Consider the following 17,973-nt stretch of genomic DNA (forward strand, 5'->3'; position numbering starts at 1 on the left):
CTGGAAACATTAGCCTTCAAAGGAAAGGTGCTTTTTGGTACCGAATTAGAGGAGATTATAAAGCAGGCCACGGGCGGCAAAAGTACATTCCTGCCGGCCTCCTCAGCAAAGCAGACGTCCAGATTTTCTGCTTTTAAGCCGTCCTTTCGGCCCTCCCCTAGAGGTGGTGCGTCCTTTCGAGGACAGTCTTTCAGGGGAAGGTTTCAGTCCTCTAGAGGCAAGACACAAAAGTCAAAATTTGGCTCTTTTCACAAGAAGCCTGCCACAAAGGGAGAGGATAAACCCTCTGCATGACTGTCAGGGGCTTCGCCCGACAGTGACAAAAGTGGGGGGGCGTCTCACACTCTTCAGGGACGCTTGGGCTTCTCTAGGCCAGGATGCCTGGGTGTTAGATATTATAACACAGGGTTACAAAATCCCTTGCAGAGGGCCGCCTCCGAAGAGGTTCATCCCCACATCCTTACCAAAGGAGGCACGGCTTCGTACAGCTCTTGTGAGAGCAGCTCACTCCCTTTTGGAAAAAGGGGTGGTTATACCAGTCCCCAGGGCAGAGTGGAAGAAAGGCTTTTACTCCACGCTGTTCCTGGTGCCCAAACCAGACGGGTCTTTCAGACCAATACTAAATTTGAAGTCCCTAAATGCTCATTTATGGGTAGACCATTTCAAAATGGAGTCCCTACGGTCAGTACTCCTGAGTCTGGACCAGGGAGAATTTTTGGCGTCCATGGATGTCCAGGACGCATATTTGCACGTTCCTATACACCCGGAGCATCAGACCTTGTTTAGGTTTGCCATAGGAGACCTGCATTTACAATTCCGGGCGTTACCCTTTGGGCTAGCAACCGCGCCAAGGGTATTCACAAAGATAATGTCAGTAATGGCGGCGGTGCTGAGGCTCAGGGGAATCACAGTAATACCCTATTTGGACGATCTCCTGTTCAAAGCAGAGTCGGCAGCCATGCTGCAGAGTCACTTGGCAGAGGCCATCAGTTTTTTGCAGGCTCACGGCTGGATTTTAAATTTGCAAAAATCTCAGTTGGTACCGTCACAAAGGCTCCAATTCTTGGGAGTCATACTGGACACCCATCTTCATCGGGTATTCCTCCCGGAGGTAAAGGCCAGGGATCTGGTCACCCTAGTCCAGGAGATTCTCAGGGCTCAGAGCATTTCAGTATGGAGGTGCCTCAAGCTCCTGGGGAAAATGGTGGCGTCATTCGAGATGCTTCAATTTGCCAGGTTCCACTCTCGGAGGTTCCAATGGAACATTTTGTCAGCCTGGTCAGGAAACACTTTGACCATGAAATCCGAGATGATAGTGCTGTCTTCGGACACCCGAGAATCCTTGAAATGGTGGACAGAAGTAGATTCCCTTCAGTGGGGTCGGTCATTACAGACCTGGGACTGGTTGATAGTAACTACCGACGCCAGTCTCAGGGGCTGGGGGGCAATAGTCCTGGATCTCAGGCTTCAGGGCCTGTGGACGGCAGAGGAATCAGCGTTACCAATCAACATCTTGGAGCTGAGAGCTGTCTGGAAAGTGATTTCCTTGGCGGGAGACAGGTTACAGAACCTCCCTTTGAGGATTCAGACCGACAATGCCACAGCTGTGGCGTATCTGAATCACCAGGGAGGTACACGCAGCAGATTGGCCATGTGGGAGGTGTCCAGAATTTTCCTATGGGCGGAACAGAATGTTCCAGCTGTATCGGCTATATTCATTCCAGGAATAGAGAATATAGAAGCCGACTTCCTGAGCAGGGAGGAGCTCAAGGAAGGGGAATGGAGCTTACACCCTCAAGTGTTTCACCAAATCACTTCGATGTGGGGAACTCCGGATGTGGACCTGATGGCATCCAGGGTCAACCGTCAAGTGCCCAGGTTCTATGCCAGAACAAGGGATCCACTAGCGGAGGCAGTGGATGCCATGACTATTCACTGGCAGGGAGATCTCCTTTATGCATTCCCACCAGTCCCAATGTTACCGAGACTTCTGAAGAAAATACAGGGGCAGAAGGTTCCAGTGATCTTAGTGGCCCCAGATTGGCCAAGGAGGTCCTGGTACTCGAGGCTTCAGAGGTTGTCTGTGGATTCATGGCGTCTACCTCTGAGACCAGACCTTCTAAGACAAGGCCCATTCAATCACCTGGATTCAGATCGATTGATTTTGACGGCCTGGCTATTGAAACCACCATTTTGAAAAGAAAAGGGTTTTCTGAGGCAGTAGTACAGACGATGATAAAAGCCAGAAAAGCTGTATCTTCGGCAAATTATTATAGAGTCTGGAAGACTTACATTCGATGGTGTGAGAGAAGAAAGGCTCATACATCTCATTTTAAGCTATCAAGAATGATGGAGTTCTTACAAGATGGTTTTTCATCGGGCCTAAGCCTTCAGTCACTGAAGGTGCAGATTTCGGCCTTGTCCATCTATTTCCAGAAAAAGATAGCCATTTTGCCGGAAATTCAAACCTTTTTACAAGGAGTATCCAGGTTGAAACCTCCATACAAGCAACCAGTAGCACCTTGGGATCTATCACTGGTTTTGGTATGCCTTCAAAAGGCACCTTTTGAACCTTTAAGGTCGGCTGACTTTAAGTTTCTCACGTGGAAGCTAGTGTTTTTGTTAGCAGTAGCATCTGCTAAAAGAGTTTCAGAATTGGGAGCTTTGTCATGTAAATCTCCCTTCTTAATTTTTCATGATGACAGGGCTGTTTTAAGAACAGTGCCTCAGTTTTTACCGAAGGTGGTATCTACCTTCCATTTAAATCAGGAGATAGTTCTACCTGTGTTTCAACACCCAGAGGGTTCTAAGAAAAGGGACAAGTTGAGAACTTTGGATGTTGTGCGTGCCTTACGCATATATGTGGACAGAGTGAAGAGTGTCAGGAAGACTGACACATTGTTGGTATTGTATGACGTACACAAAATTGGTTGGCCTGCATCTAAGCAGACTATTGCTAGGTGGTTGCGGTCTGTGATAGCCTTTGCATACACCAAAGTGGGTAGACCAGTACCGGCCAAGATAAATGCGCATACCACCAGGTCAGTTGCCACCTCTTGGGCGGTTCGACATGGGGCCACAGCTGAGCAGGTTTGCAGAGCTGCCACTTGGTCATCTGTTCACACATTTGCCAAATTCTATAGATTCCATGAGTTCGCGTCGGAGGACGCATCATTCGGGCGAGCAGTGCTGAGAGCTGCAGACCTGAGCGTACCCTCCCAAAGGACCGGCTCTGGAATGTCCCAGTGTTGAGCTGTGTCACCAGGACCATTGAAAGAGAAAAAGGGATTTTTGTAAGAACTTACCGTTCGAATCCCTTTCTCTGATATGGTCCTGGTGACACAGCGATCCCTCCCTTACGCTCAGTAAGTATGCCAGAAGTTTCATGATGTTCATGTTAAAATGGTTAAAAGTTAACAGTTTTCTGTTATAAAATGTGCATATAATATGTGCAGGCGTTTGTACTGAGTTAATGTATTCCAGTGGCTTTGAAAGATTGAACTGAAGAGTCCAGGGATGCAGTAGGGGAGGAGCCTACCCTCTAAAACTTTAGGATAGGTGCCTGGCTCCTTCGGACCCTCCTACATCCCAGTGTTGAGCTGTGTCACCAGGACCATATCAGAGAAAGGGATTCGAACGGTAAGTTCTTACAAAAATCCCTTTTTTTATCAAAATTGTTGTGATATATTAGCGCCCTCTGATATATACATACATACATATATACATACATATACATACATATACATACATATACATACATATATATATATATATAATCTCATAGATATAAACGTAATTTGTATTGTCCATAGTCTGCACAACCCTGACCTACCACCATTACTTTCCATCTATCAGGCCTGAGCTGTCTTCATGCTGTGTCTGACTTAGCGGTATTGTCAGTAAAGGTATTAGAGGTGCTTTTCCCCGGCTGCCACATCGCATATAACATCAGGGAGGTAACTGTCGGCTCCGATCGCTCTCTGCTTGGAGCCAGAATTCCCCAATGTCGGGAGGGAGAGGCACCCACTATCTGCGACAGTCAGCGCTTGTAATGGGGGGGGGGCAGGTTCTGTGTATGGGAGCCCTGTGCCGCTTTGTGCTGTATTGTTACAGTATTTGCTTGTTTGCTACATGATATATATTATGTGCTGGATTTACAATGTGTGTATTTTATTTGCAGGAAGAGGGAGATTCTGCAGACTATTATGCACATTTTGGAGTCCGTCCAGCTGAAATGGGAGCTCTTTCAAAGCTGGACAGACTTTTCCAGGTTGCACCTCTCTAACAAACTAGCAATTTTTGGCATCGGCTACAACACGCGGTGGAAAGAGGATATTCGATACCATTATGCCGAAATCAGTTCACAAGTTCCCCTGGGAAAGCGCCTGCGTGAGTACTTCAATCCGGAGAAGCCGGAAGGCCGCGTCGTCATGACCAGAGTGCAGAAGATGAATTGGAAAAATGTGTATTACAAGTTTTTGGAAATTACGATTAGCGAAGCGAGATGTTTGGAACTACACATGGAGACTGACTGGATTCCTATAGCTCACTCCAAGCCCATCGGGGGGGACATAGTCCAGTACCTCTTGCCTGGTGGGATTCCTAAATGTCCGGGTCTCTACGCCATCGGCTACGAGGACCTGCGGAATAAACCTGTGGCTGACAATGCAGTTGTAGATTTAGTCAATGATGGGAATTGTGAAAGTCCTACGGCGCTCGCCTCGAAATCTGACAAAATAACTCCTAAAATTACCTATTGCTACCTTGGAATTGCCGAGAGTATAACGTTACAACAGTGCTTGTTTTTCCATTTTCAGTCCACCCTAAAGAACCAAAGCAAAGAGTGGGCGAGCATCAACGGATTCTTAGCGCAGAACTGCAAGGTGGAGCCCGGGGTGTCCCCTAAAACCATCTACATAAAGTTTGTTGAAGTGGAGAGAGACTTTCTTTCCGCTGGGTCTTTAGTAGAGTGCCTGGAAAAAGCCATTGGGTACCCGTTAAAGTTCAACAAATGATTCTTGTCCTTCATAAGGACTTTAGGCTTCTACAGACATCTTCCCAATTTTAATTTCTACCAGGGTTTGCTGTTGAACTGTGAATGAGTTTTTGTCGATTTGGAAATGCCTGTCTGATATTTGGAAGACTTGTCCCCCCAAGCCCCCTCCCCCCCAGCTCTGTTTTGAAGATCTTATTGGCAAGCAGGGCTGTATGTTTGGGGCAAATAGTGTTTTTATAAAAGAATTTTATTGTAGAGCCCTGATATGTATTTGCTGTAAGTACATTCCACATTGGACATAGCTTATACTTTCATTTTCAAAGAAATATTGTACTTTTTTTTTTTTTTTTAACGTTTCATTTTACATATCTATTTGTGTGTTGACATCAAACCTAGTAAATGAAAGATGACGTTTATCCTTGAGACGAGAAATGGCCGACGTCATTGCCCAATTAGATGATAATGTATATACTTTAGATAAGTTTTTTACCCATTAAGTGTTTTTACTATTTCCAACCAGTGTTGCCTGCAAAGACTTTTTATTTCTGTGCCGTACTGTATCCACACTTAGCCGTCTTGCCATATCCTTTTTTTTTTTTTTTTTAATCATTAAAGTAAGTATTGAATAATTTGTGTTTTTAATAGCTGACCTTTTTATGGCCTTTACACAACAGCCGCCTCGTGGGATTTGGACTAAAGTTTGTGTTTCCCATATAAGGTATGGGTCTGATGTTGGTCCACGTGATCCGGGCACGTTATGGTGGAATCAGGTGCAGAGTCCTTTCGAGCAGTTTGCTTTGTAAATCGGTGTCTACCACAAATGTTTCCTGTGGTTAAATTCCAAAACCTCAACTTGGGGGTTTATTTCTGGTCACGGGTGATTATGGAGGACTGCGTACGGATGTATGGAACTGACCATGTTCCCAGTGCCTTTTTAGAGGTCCGCTTATAAAGCTGTATATTGCACTGGACACGTCACACCGGTGATAGGAAAGTCAGATGTAGATGAATCATTATGGTCAACGAGGATGATGAATGATCCAGAACCAATGAACTAGTACACAGGTTCTCAAACTCAACTTTTGCAGGTCTCCTCACAGAATCACAAGTGAAATAATTAACTCCACCTGCGGCCCTTATAAAATGTGTCTGTGAGTAATTAGTACACCTGTGCACCTGCTGGGTTACCAGCAAAACGTGCACTGTGTGGGGTAATGAGGACCGAGGTCCCTGACCACTGTTTTAACCCTTTGAGTGCCAACATCTCTGAGATGCTACAAATGCCAACCTCTCCGAGCTGTGCAAAAAAGATTGTCAACACCTATGTGAGCGATGTTCAAAATATCTGCTAAAAATGCCGGCGTAGCTCACTTTTGTTATATAAATTCAAATAAATGTTGTGTAAAAAAAGAATAGATTCCCTGTAAAAGGCAAATATTACAGGTCATTATGTTAAATAAAAGTTTGCTTTGCAATTTCCACATCAATTTTGACAAATTAATTTGACACTCAGTTGGTTAAAATGTGTCAATAAGTAATGAATGCAGCTGCCTGTTGACCTGGAAACATGAACTGTGTGGGGGCCTGAGGCCTGAGTTTGAGAACCCCAGACTTAGATCCGCATGAGTCTATTCCTACAGTGTGAAACAGGCCTCTTCCAACTATGATGTAGGTTGTTCCGAAGCTCTTGATGAAACTACTGTACGCTTGTTATTGGGTGACAACTGATTCTAGGTGTCATATCTTCTGTTTCACTCTGTTGTTCCCTGTTGCGTTCATTCAGCAAAAACACAGTCCTGTCCAAAATATCTTTACTTCTGAAAGATTCCTTACACCTTGAATGTTCTTTTTAGAATCAAATGTGTATTTGGAAATGGCGGGTGCGGTTTTTGGATACAGCATCCCCTACTGTATTGGCCACAGTGACCCAGTACTCATCCAAAAAGTGATATCATTTTTTTATATTTAGCTCCTCCCCTTTTAGGGTCACGTCTTTTGTTGTTGTTTTTTTTTTGTTTGTTTGTTCCTTTTTTTTAGGACTATTTTTGCAATGTCCTGAGTATTTCAGTGTTTGAGGTAGCTGCTAATAGTTTCAATATTTAAATCTTCCCATTTTTTATTTTATATTTTTTCTAAAATCATGGAAGCAGTATACAGTGTATATCTCATTTGTTCTGTCTGAGCTTAAATGCTGGGCCAATGCTTTTAAATATGTCTTAATATTAAACCGAGAAAGTTCTGATGGACAAAATGTTAAATTCCGACGTTTCGATGTGTTGCGTGTCTTGCGATGAGTCGCAACAGTCATTGACTCATCTTGGGTTGCTATGTAACCGAACCTTTTACTGTAAGAGTTAATGTATAAGATGTCATCAGAAATAAAGAGTCAATGATTTGTCATATGTACTCTTCCTCTTCTGTATAAACAAGGCAGCAAGCCTCTTTTCTGTGTCTACTATAAGAATATGGAGTATATATTTGTTGAGAATCACATGCATGCAGTTATTTAGATTTCCACTAGATGGCAGAGCTGCTCATTAATTTTTTCTATTGAGAGGTGCTAAGAACACAGTGAATTGTCCATTACCGGTTGGGGACTAGAACATCAATTTATGTAGCAAATAATTTTAACAAGGTAAATCAATATAGATCCCACTGTGCTGTCCTGGTAACATATTATGCCCTATGTAAATATATAGTACTCTTTCTAGTTTACCACAAGCATCAGTCATGTTGCAGAGATGGATGGTTCTGTAACTTGTTTGCACATGTAATGCCATGTTGAGTTGGGGGTGGGTGGTATGATTGTATGCAGGGGTAGAACTTGCAGGCCCTTTAGGAGCTTCCTGTACCCGGGCTTTTCGTGTGTAAGAGATGATTCACGTTCTGTGAGATGTCTGGTGTAAATTGATGTCTCCTGGATTCATGTGTGATCCCTTGCTGCTTCTGAGGAGATGCCATCGGCCGGCTGAGTAACCCCACAGGTTTGGCAGGCCATCTGCAGCTCTGATACCGTGTCAAGAAGTCTGCCAGAAGACAGCGATCCTGGCCTTACAACTCTCACAAAACATAGGGGGTTATTCTAGTCCATTCTTTCTGACAAAATCCTTCTTAGATGGACAAAACCATGTGCACTGCGGGTGGGGCAGATGTAACTTGTGCAGAGAGAGTTAGATTTGGGTGGGGTTTTTCTTCAATGTGAGATCTATATTGAAGTGTAAAATCATGCAGCCAGTATTTACCCTGCACAGAAACAAAATAACTCACCCAAATCTAATTCTCTCTGCACATGTTACCTCTGCCCCCCTGCAGTGCACATGGTTTTGTCCATCTAAGAAGGAATTTGTCAGAAAGAATGAACTAGAATAAACCCCATAGTGACACCCCTGTGTATGTCAGACTGAGCCCATCACTGCCCACTCCCAGCCCCCAAATGGCTGTCTGCAATTTGACGTCTGCAACCCGTCCTGCACATGCAAAGTGCACTGAACATGAATCCATAGTGGTTAGGTGGGATGTAGCTCATTGTAGCCCGAACAGAGACGGGTGAAGACTGAGCTGTCTGTTGTGTGTGGTGCACGTTGCAGGTTCCCATTGACCAATAAATGTATTTGTCTTTGTACCATCTCATTCTATAGTCCGTTACACTTAAAAATCAGTTGTTCTTGCTCACCTTTACCAACCCCCTGATCTCCCTCCCAAATCTATTCCAAGAACTATCTACATATGGACATCTGTCTGGTTACAAAATCCAGGCTAAATCTGAAGCCTTGCCCCTTCACATCCCCAAATAATTCCAGGACCTCCTCCGACTTAACTTTTCTTTCACCTGGTGTCTCTGTGTTCATCTTGCAAAAATATATGCGAGTCTGTACAAGGCTAACTACCCTCCTTTATTCCGGGCCATTGAACAAGACATATCCAGGTGGCGGACCCTCTTTATCTCCTGGGTCGGCCGTATAAATGTAATAAAAATGAATGTCCTTCTGAAATTACTGTATCTTTTTCAGACTCTCCCTGTGGCTGTCCCACTTAGAGTCCTCTCTTCCCTCCAGCCAATTGGAAGCCTGGCATTTTCCTAAAGCCACCAAACGCTGGGTTGACTTAGAATTAACTTTACTCAATTTGATTCTACATCTGATCTCCCATGGCTTCCTGGCAAACATAAGCCTATTTCAGCTATTTTGGTCCCCCCGATTGCACTCACCTTGTCTACCTGGGAATCGCTTTCTCCCAAATACTCCCTGTCCACATACCCATCCCCCCCTTGCCCCACTATGGCATCACCCCTCCTTTCCCCCTGGAAATTCTTCCCATATGGTCTCTATCCGGACGAGGGCAAGTATAACCAGCTTCCGCCACATTCTAGGTGGTCCCCAATCTTGCACCGAATTACGAGAGAGACACCCCCTCCCTCAATCTATCTTCTGCCAATACTTTCTGGTTCGGAACTTCATCGCCGCGTCTCTCCACTCCCCTAACCCTACGGCTATGGAACGTCTCTGTATTTCTCGGCCCACTGATAGAGGCACCATCTCCCACATAGATCACTCTATATATTATCGCCTTAGCGACTCACAAACTTTCCTGGGAACAGGACCTCGGCACCACTCTAGGGGAGGATACCTGGGAGGAGATTCGTCTCAACATCTCCAAGTGCTCCATTAGTGTCTCCATTAAGGAGAACTCCTACAAAGTGTACCCCCGTTGGTACCTAGTCCCAGAACAACTACATAAAATGACCCCACTACCACTGCTTTATGCTGGCGGCAATGTGGCCAGATAGGATCTTTTTTTCACATGTGGTGGACATGCCCTAAATTAACTCCTTTCTGGTCAACTGTCCATACCTGTAATCCCACACTGTCCCCCCTCTCCCCGGCAGCGATGCTATTGTGTGCCCTGGTCTGCCAGTTAGCCAAACATGAGAATAAACTGCTGCTGCACATTAGCTGTGCGGCGGCTAAATACCAGGCCGCTAGATCCTGAAAACGACTCTTCCCCCCCCCCCCTCCGACTCACCAGGAACTTGTTAACCGCATTCGGTTTGTGGACAAAATGGAATTCATCACTAGCCTCCAGAATATATATTTCTATATATTTTAAGCCCCGTACACACGGGGGAGATATGTGGCTCAGCAATATATTGCTCAGTGTCTCCTTTTCATCAGCGACCAGAGATGGTCGCTGATGAACGGGAACTTCTGCCAGCGGTGCCGCAGAGGTAATTAGCTGGTCGCAGGAGCAAGCTCCAGCGATTACAATGGGGCTGAAAACGGGAGCGCGCACCCGGCGATTTATCACCAGGGCACACTCCCATCACTGGCAATATGGTTGCCAGCGACCATATTTCCAGCGGTTTCATCCCCTATCGCCCCTGTGTGTACACAGCTTTACTTATCCATCATTACCATTGTTCTCCAATTATGTATATTGTCTATCTTGTGGTTCTCTGGACTGCACTGTTTTATTGTACTTTGTTGATCTCCTACATAAATAAACTTATATGATTGAAGAAAAAAAATCAGTTCTATGAACGGGGCTGGATTTTAGGTTTTGTAGGCCAAGTCCTGCTCAAAAGGTCTCCTACAAATTATATAAAGCTTTTAGGGGAAGCTAAGGGCCACAAAAGAAATCATTGAGGGGCCACTAATTGGACATCCTTGACCTAGTTTCCTGTGTGTCCTCTGGGGAGGAAGAGATTTCCAGCCCACTGCAGTCATCGGGTTCTCTTCTGTCTCTGGTTAAGGTTTTGTGTCCTGCCACAAAGGTCTGTCAGTATGCTCTTGTACAGTAATGGGTGTTCTGCACCCTCTCTACAGACAGTAGGACACCAGAAGCCATCGTAGCCGCTTGGTGACTCTTCGCCCAGTAGGTATAAGTGTCTCTTGTGTAGCTGCCGTCCTCATTCCTGCAGAAGTCTCCCAGCAAGTTACACAATGTCTTCCTGTACTAATGGCCTGAAACACAGATGACTTTATAGCCAGATCATGCTGAATATTAAATGAGGCAGGACCGCACATTTCACATAATAGGAGAGACGCGATATATAGAGGGGCACGAGATTTAAGGTAAATGTCTGGCCCCAGATATTCACCACATGAGAAGGCAAGGTTACATTTCTTTTGTCATGAAAACTTTAATATATATATATATATATATATACACACACACAAAATTGTAAGGTATGTACAGAGTATTCAAATAGGGATGATTTGTTGACAGATAAATGCTCATTTAATTACAAGGAGAGAATCAATGAAGATTGGATAAGATAATAAACCATTTAGTACAGGGATCAAAATGAGCTAGTTTGCCAGGTGAGCTATAGTTTGCTCCCCCCTCCGCCCAAACCTACACTGAGACTTTTAGGAATTATTTGTTTTTGACTACTGAATCGGTATCAGGACAGAATGTCCGTCAATGGTAAAACCTGCCGGGTTGTATGGTGATAATGTCATGTCACGGAAATGGGTCTGGTGCACTGCCGGGCCAGGCAAGCGGGTGCATCAAACCTGTCTCCATGACGTGAAGCAGGTGGAATAATTACACCTAATGAGATAGATCTGTACATGGTTAGGGTAAAGAAATGTAAAAAACGTGACCTGTTGGCTGTGGTTGATGCCTGGAGTTGAGAACCACTACTTGGAACAGTGGTTCCAAAATGTGTTCTTCAAGGCACCCAACGGTATTCATGCTTAGTTACTGGTGACTAAGGGGGAGATGCTCTAACATTCCCGGCGAATGTGTCAGTTTACCGGTCTTTTTCCGCTGCAATAACGCAGCGATATCCCTTTAATCTTCTCCATATTCTCTATCCTTTTGATTACCGCATTCACTTTGCGGTATTGTTCCCCTGCGCGATCTCCGTTGTTTTTTGTTTTTTTATCTTCTGCGCATGCGCCTGCTCTGAGCTGTGTGGACATGCGCACTGGCTTCATATGGGCACCGCCTGTGCCTGTCCCCCGATTGGCTAGAATTTTACAATAATTTGGTATGCTGCTGATATAATAAAAAATAAAAAAAAACACAACATAAACCAAAATTGAATAAATAAAATAAAGAATAAAGGCACCACAAACGGCACTGCAAAAAAAATCCACCAATTTCTAAACTATTTTACTACCTCTTCGCAACCCTGAAGAGGCGAATTAGAAAGAGGCTCTGATTAACGCGGCGGGGATTAGAGCATAAGGTGCGCGCGCCTTTCCAATACAAAGCTTATGGGGAGAGAAGCTCGCACCGAAATGAGAGGAATGCGGAAGTGCTGAGAGATGCAGTAATCCGCCGGAAGAAAGCGCATACAGAGAAGGGACAGCGGCACCGTTAAAGACGGCTCACCGCTGCGTACAAGGTTAGAGAATCTCCCCCTAAGTCAATTGGATTTATACATCTTTGCTGAGCCATGGACACACTCAAAACCTGGACCCCAGGGTGCCTTGCACTTCATACTAAGGGGGTATTCAATGCTGGCTGATTATTTTGGTACTTGTTTAGTTTCACGGCGGCAGATAAATCGATGCGATTGGATGCGATTTTGTACCTGTTCATAACCCCACTATCCATTACGCATGGGGTTGATTTTATATAGTGTGGTGAGCTTAGCGAGGCCCGCGAGGGTACGCAGATTACTTTACATGTATTCCACGTTCCCTTGCTGCGCTTGGCACGGAATACATGTAAAGTAATCCGCTGCGCTCGCCACACTATAGAAAGTCAACTCCATGTGTAGTGGATAGTGGGGTTATGAACAGGTACAAAATCGCATCGCATGCGATATATCTGCGCCGTGAAACTAAACAAGTACCGATTTTTTTTCAATAATTTCATAGACTTTAGTACATTGTAGTTATTCCTGTTAAATGTTAACAGCAGAGGTAGCAGAGACGTGGTGCAGGTGTCCAGAGACGTGGTGCAGGTGTCCAGAGATGTGGTGCAGGTGTCCAGAGACCTGAGGCAGGTGTCCAGAGACGTGGTGCAGGTGTCCTGAGGCAGGTGTCCAGAGACGTGGTGCAGGTGTCCTGAGGCAGGTGGCCAGAGACGTGGTGCAGGTGTCCTGAGGCAGGTGGCCAGAGACGTGGTGCAGGTGTCCTGAGGCAGGTGGCCAGAGACGTGGTGCAGGTGTCCTGAGGCAGGTGGCCAGAGACGTGGTGCAGGTGTCCTGAGGCAGGTGGCCAGAGACGTGGTGCAGGTGTCCAGAGAAGTGGTGCAGGTGTCCTGAGGCAGGTGTCCAGAGAAGTGGTGCAGGTGTCCTGAGGCAGGTGGCCAGAGACGTGGTGCAGGTGTCCTGAGGCAGGTGGCCAGAGACGTGGTGCAGGTGTCCAGAGAAGTGGTGCAGGTGTCCTGAGGCAGGTGGCCAGAGACGTGGTGCAGGTGGCCAGAGAGACGTGGTGCAGGTGTCCTGAGGCAGGTGGCCAGAGACGTGGTGCAGGTGTCCAGAGAAGTGGTGCAGGTGTCCTGAGGCAGGTGTCCAGAGACGTGGTGCAGGTGTCCTGAGGCAGGTGGCCAGAGACGTGGTGCAGGTGTCCTGAGGCAGGTGGCCAGAGAAGTGGTGCAGGTGGCCAGAGACGTGGTGCAGGTGTCCTGAGGCAGGTGGCCAGAGAAGTGGTGCAGGTGTCCAGAGACGTGGTGCAGGTGTCCTGAGACCTGAGGCAGGTGTCCAGACACGTGGTGCAGGTGGCCAGAGACGTGGTGCAGGTGTCCTGAGGCAGGTGGCCAGAGACGTGGTGCAGGTGTCCTGAGGCAGGTACCAACAACAGATAAGTGAAGTGAGTAGCTTTGCGCACCCAGCAGCCGTGAGTCAACTAATTCTTAAGGTTCCTCAAACCTTCACCATACACCACAAACGAGAAATAGAATAGTGACTTATCAGGCGCTTGGAAATTCCATAAATTCCAGGGTCTCTCTTATGTGCATCACGTATGCAAATAAAAGAGAAATGGCATAAAATAGTGAAGTACGTTTAAAACATCACAATTTAATCACAATGGCCATATAAAATACAGTTTAAAATACACAAATATAAAAAGCACTACAGATAAAGTGCATCAAAAGAAATCCTCAGCAATGAATCCTTAAATAAGGAGGAGATAAGAAAATTACCAGATGGTCTGGAACTAGCTATTACGCAGTTCCAAACAAGCAGGGATTCCCAATCCTTATCGTAAATACGGCTGGGCAGTCCACTGGTGGTTTCTCTGGTTCCTCCTCCTTTAGGTAGCTGTAGAATGCAGTTCACCAACGCGTTTCTTCCTCACAAGGAGGACTTTTTCAAGGTGTCCCACTGTCTGCATTCAAACTCCCTTTATACCTGTACTTTCCCGCGCCAAGGCTGGACTCCTAATTAAACAATCAAACTACATGTCCCATAGTCCTTAGCCTCGGCAGGGACTTCCTGTCACGCCGTCTTCCGGCGTCCAGGGTATCCACGGCAACCCAAGTCTGTGACGCAGCACAGCTCTGGGTGCCGATACGTCACTTCCGGCATCGGCGTTTCCCGCAGATCGTCATGGTAACAGGACGCTAGTTGCCGTAACGTCACTTCCGGCTAGCGTCTCTGATCGTAGGCAGCGGTAGTATCAGTTTGTCGTTCTGCCGCATCATTTCTCAGCCCCGATCTCCATTTGTTTACATGGTTGCTGGGTAACGCCTCCCGGACATCCACTTCCATATAGGTTCACTCTAGGTAAGAGAATATCAGGGTTTAATTACAGAAACCATTTTATTTCAAAGTCGGAGTTGAGACCAGCGGGGATTAGGGTATTCAACTCATATATTGTTTGCATTTCTGCCTTGGCCAATTGCTTAGCCAGTCCCTTAAAGTGTTCGGATAGTGCATGTACAGAAAAGGTGTAACTGTACATGCACTATCCGAACACTTTAGAGTTAAGCATAACTGCTGTACATCAGGTATCACTGGTTTTGTGGGTTTAAGACAGATAAAGGAGAATTGGAGACAGCGGGGACTGGCTAAGCAATTGGCCAAGGCAGAAATGCAAACAATATATGAGTTGAATACCCTAATCCCCGCTGGTCTCAACTCCGACTTTGAAATAAAATGGTTTCTGTAATTAAACCCTGATATTCTCTTACCTAGAGTGAACCTATATGGAAGTGGATGTCCGGGAGGCGTTACCCAGCAACCATGTAAACAAATGGAGATCGGGGCTGAGAAATGATGCGGCAGAACGACAAACTGATACTACCGCTGCCTACGATCAGAGACGCTAGCCGGAAGTGACGTTACGGAAACTAGCGTCCTGTTACCATGACGATCTGCGGGAAACGCCGATGCCGGAAGTGACGTATCGGCACCCAGAGCTGTGCTGCGTCACAGACTTGGGTTGCCGTGGATACCCTGCACGCCGGAAGACGGCGTGACAGGAAGTCCCCGCCGAGGCTGAGGACTATGGGACATGTAGTTTGATTGTTTAATTAGGAGTCCAGCCTTGGCGCGGGAAAGTACAGGTATAAAGGGAGTTTGAATGCAGACAGTGGGACACCTTGAAAAAGTCCTCCTTGTGAGGAAGAAACGCGTTGGTGAACTGCATTCTACAGCTACCTAAAGGAGGAGGAACCAGAGAAACCACCAGTGGACTGCCCAGCCGTATTCACGATTAGGATTGGGAATCCCTGCTTGTTTGGAACTGCGTAATAGCTAGTTCCAGACCATCTGGTAATTTTCTTATCTCCTCCTTATTTAAGGATTCATTGCTGAGGATTTCTTTTGATGCACTTTATCTGTAGTGCTTTTTATATTTGTGTATTTTAAACTGTATTTTATATGGCCTTTGTGATTAAATTGTGATGTTTTAAACGTACTTCACTATTTTATGCCATTTCTCTTTTATTTGCATACGTGATGCACATAAGAGAGACCCTGGAATTTATGGAATTTCCAAGCGCCTGATAAGTCACTATTCTATTTTTCGTTTGTGGTCCTGAGGCAGGTGGCCAGAGACGTGGTGCAGGTGTCCTGAGGCAGGTGGCCAGAGACGTGGTGCAGGTGTCCTGAGGCAGGTGGCCAGAGACGTGGTGCAGGTGTCCAGAGAAGTGGTGCAGGTGTCCTGAGGCAGGTGTCCAGAGACGTGGTGCAGGTGTCCAGAGACGTGGTGCAGGTGGCCAGAGAAGTGGTGCAGGTGTTCTGAGGCAGGTGTCCAGAGAAGTGGTGCAGGTGTCCTGAGGCAGGTGGCCAGAGACGTGGTGCAGGTGTCCTGAGGCAGGTGGCCAGAGACGTGGTGCAGGTGTCCAGAGAAGTGGTGCAGGTGTCCTGAGGCAGGTGGCCAGAGACGTGGTGCAGGTGTCCAGAGAAGTGGTGCAGGTGTCCTGAGGCAGGTGGCCAGAGACGTGGTGCAGGTGTCCAGAGAAGTGGTGCAGGTGTCCTGAGGCAGGTGGCCAGAGACGTGGTGCAGGTGTCCAGAGGCAGGTGGCCAGAGACGTGGTGCAGGTGGCCAGAGGCAGGTGGCCAGAGATGTGGTGCAGGTGTCCAGAGAAGTGGTGCAGGTGTCCTGAGGCAGGTGGCCAGAGACGTGGTGCAGGTGTCCTGAGCCGAGCTCAGGGAAGACAAAGACCTTCTGCTCCACGGGAGGTTTCTATCAGGAGCAGTTGTCCTGGATCTCTGTGGAGCCATCGGTCTTGCTCAGGTCAGCGTTCCCTTGGACAGAAGTCATCTGTTTCTTGGTCGAATGCAAAGTATCAAGGGAAAATGGCTTAAAATAAATGACATATGTTGGTAAATCTTCCATGCAATAGCACTAACGCTGGCACTGAAGGGTTAATGAGATGTTTGCAATAATGAAGTAATCGCCATTACATTTGTGTGTCCAATTAATCATCCGTGGCAGGGAAGGAATTGGTTCCCAATGCGATATTCCATAACATCTATCAACCAATCACAATGAAGACATTATTCCCAGGCCAGCGAATGCAGGGGTAGGATTGCTGTTCTGTACTGTAGCTTATACATAGCCGGACATCCACCAAATGCTTCTATATAGTAACAGGAGGATCCATCATCTGGCCGCAAAGTCTGAGGTCTGGGCTACACTACAGCAGTGTACAGAGAAACATTGGGCCTGATTCAGACTGAATTCTGCCCCATTTCAAATGGGGGGTAACGCCTTCTGTGATGATGACACTCGCCCTCGCTGGTGCTCGCTGTGGGCCATCAAGACTGACTTTTATCTGTGAACACGAAAAATATCATTCTATGGTTTTCACCTGTTGTGCTGCATGCGGGGGGTGCGGAAGAGTACACATCCCGGGATTGGCGCAGCAGAGGGGGCGTGTTTGCCTGGTGGGTGGGCAGCATTTACCTATTCGCTAGACTGTGAGGTCTGAATCAGGCCCATTGGTTGCTGTAATGGCTGGGACATCCGTTATCTATTCCTGACAAAGTCATTAATGCTTCATTTCATGTTGGAAAATGATCTGCCCTAAAACAGCTTTATATGTGTCACCGCGGCTGGGCCCAATGTGCGAAAACAAGAGAAAGCTCATTTACTATTGGTGTGACATAATCCGGGCCTCAGTACCTCGCACAATAGATGGGGAGGGTGCTATCACTGTGCATCATGTCCTCCCCCCTGGTGACCGGCACATACTGCGGATCCCGCACTGTGCTGCTATGTGTACTGTGTGGCAGTATGATCTATACACCTATACACAATAGATGGGGAGGGGTGCTATCACTGTGCATCATGGCCTCCCCCTGGTGACTGGCACATCCTGCAGATCCCGCGCTGTACTGCTATGTGTACTGTGTGGCAGTATGACCTATACACATGTACACAATAATGCCTTGTATAGTATACAGCATGATAAAGGGGTAAATGGAGATGGGAAGTAGTGAACAGCAATGGCTGAGTAGTTGCGGAATGAAGCCCCAATGTATTGTGATACATCACCCAGAATCTTCTATTGTGGCAGGGTCATTTTGTGCCATGGTGGTAATTAGGTATGGTAGGGCAGGGCAGTGT

The 17,973-nt window shown here is 46.5% G+C and overlaps 1 protein-coding gene across 4 annotated transcripts in view; it reads left to right on the forward strand.

Annotated features, from left to right (window-relative positions):
* Nucleotides 1-7,396, forward strand: part of MSANTD2 (Myb/SANT DNA binding domain containing 2) — a 28,591-nt gene extending 21,195 nt beyond the window's left edge. For all 4 annotated transcript variants that reach the window (XM_083163565.1, XM_083163566.1, XM_083163567.1 and 1 more), the window contains one exon: nt 4,181-7,396. In XM_083163565.1, the coding sequence (XP_083019691.1) occupies nt 4,181-5,015 (835 nt within the window). In that variant the 3' untranslated portion in view covers nt 5,016-7,396. The remainder of the gene's footprint in view (nt 1-4,180) is intronic.
* The last annotated feature ends 10,577 nt before the right edge of the window (nt 7,397-17,973 follow it).

Source organism: Crinia signifera, chromosome 19, assembly GCF_055691185.1.
Source record: "Crinia signifera chromosome 19, ASM5569118v1, whole genome shotgun sequence".
NCBI lineage: Eukaryota > Metazoa > Chordata > Amphibia > Anura > Myobatrachidae > Crinia > Crinia signifera.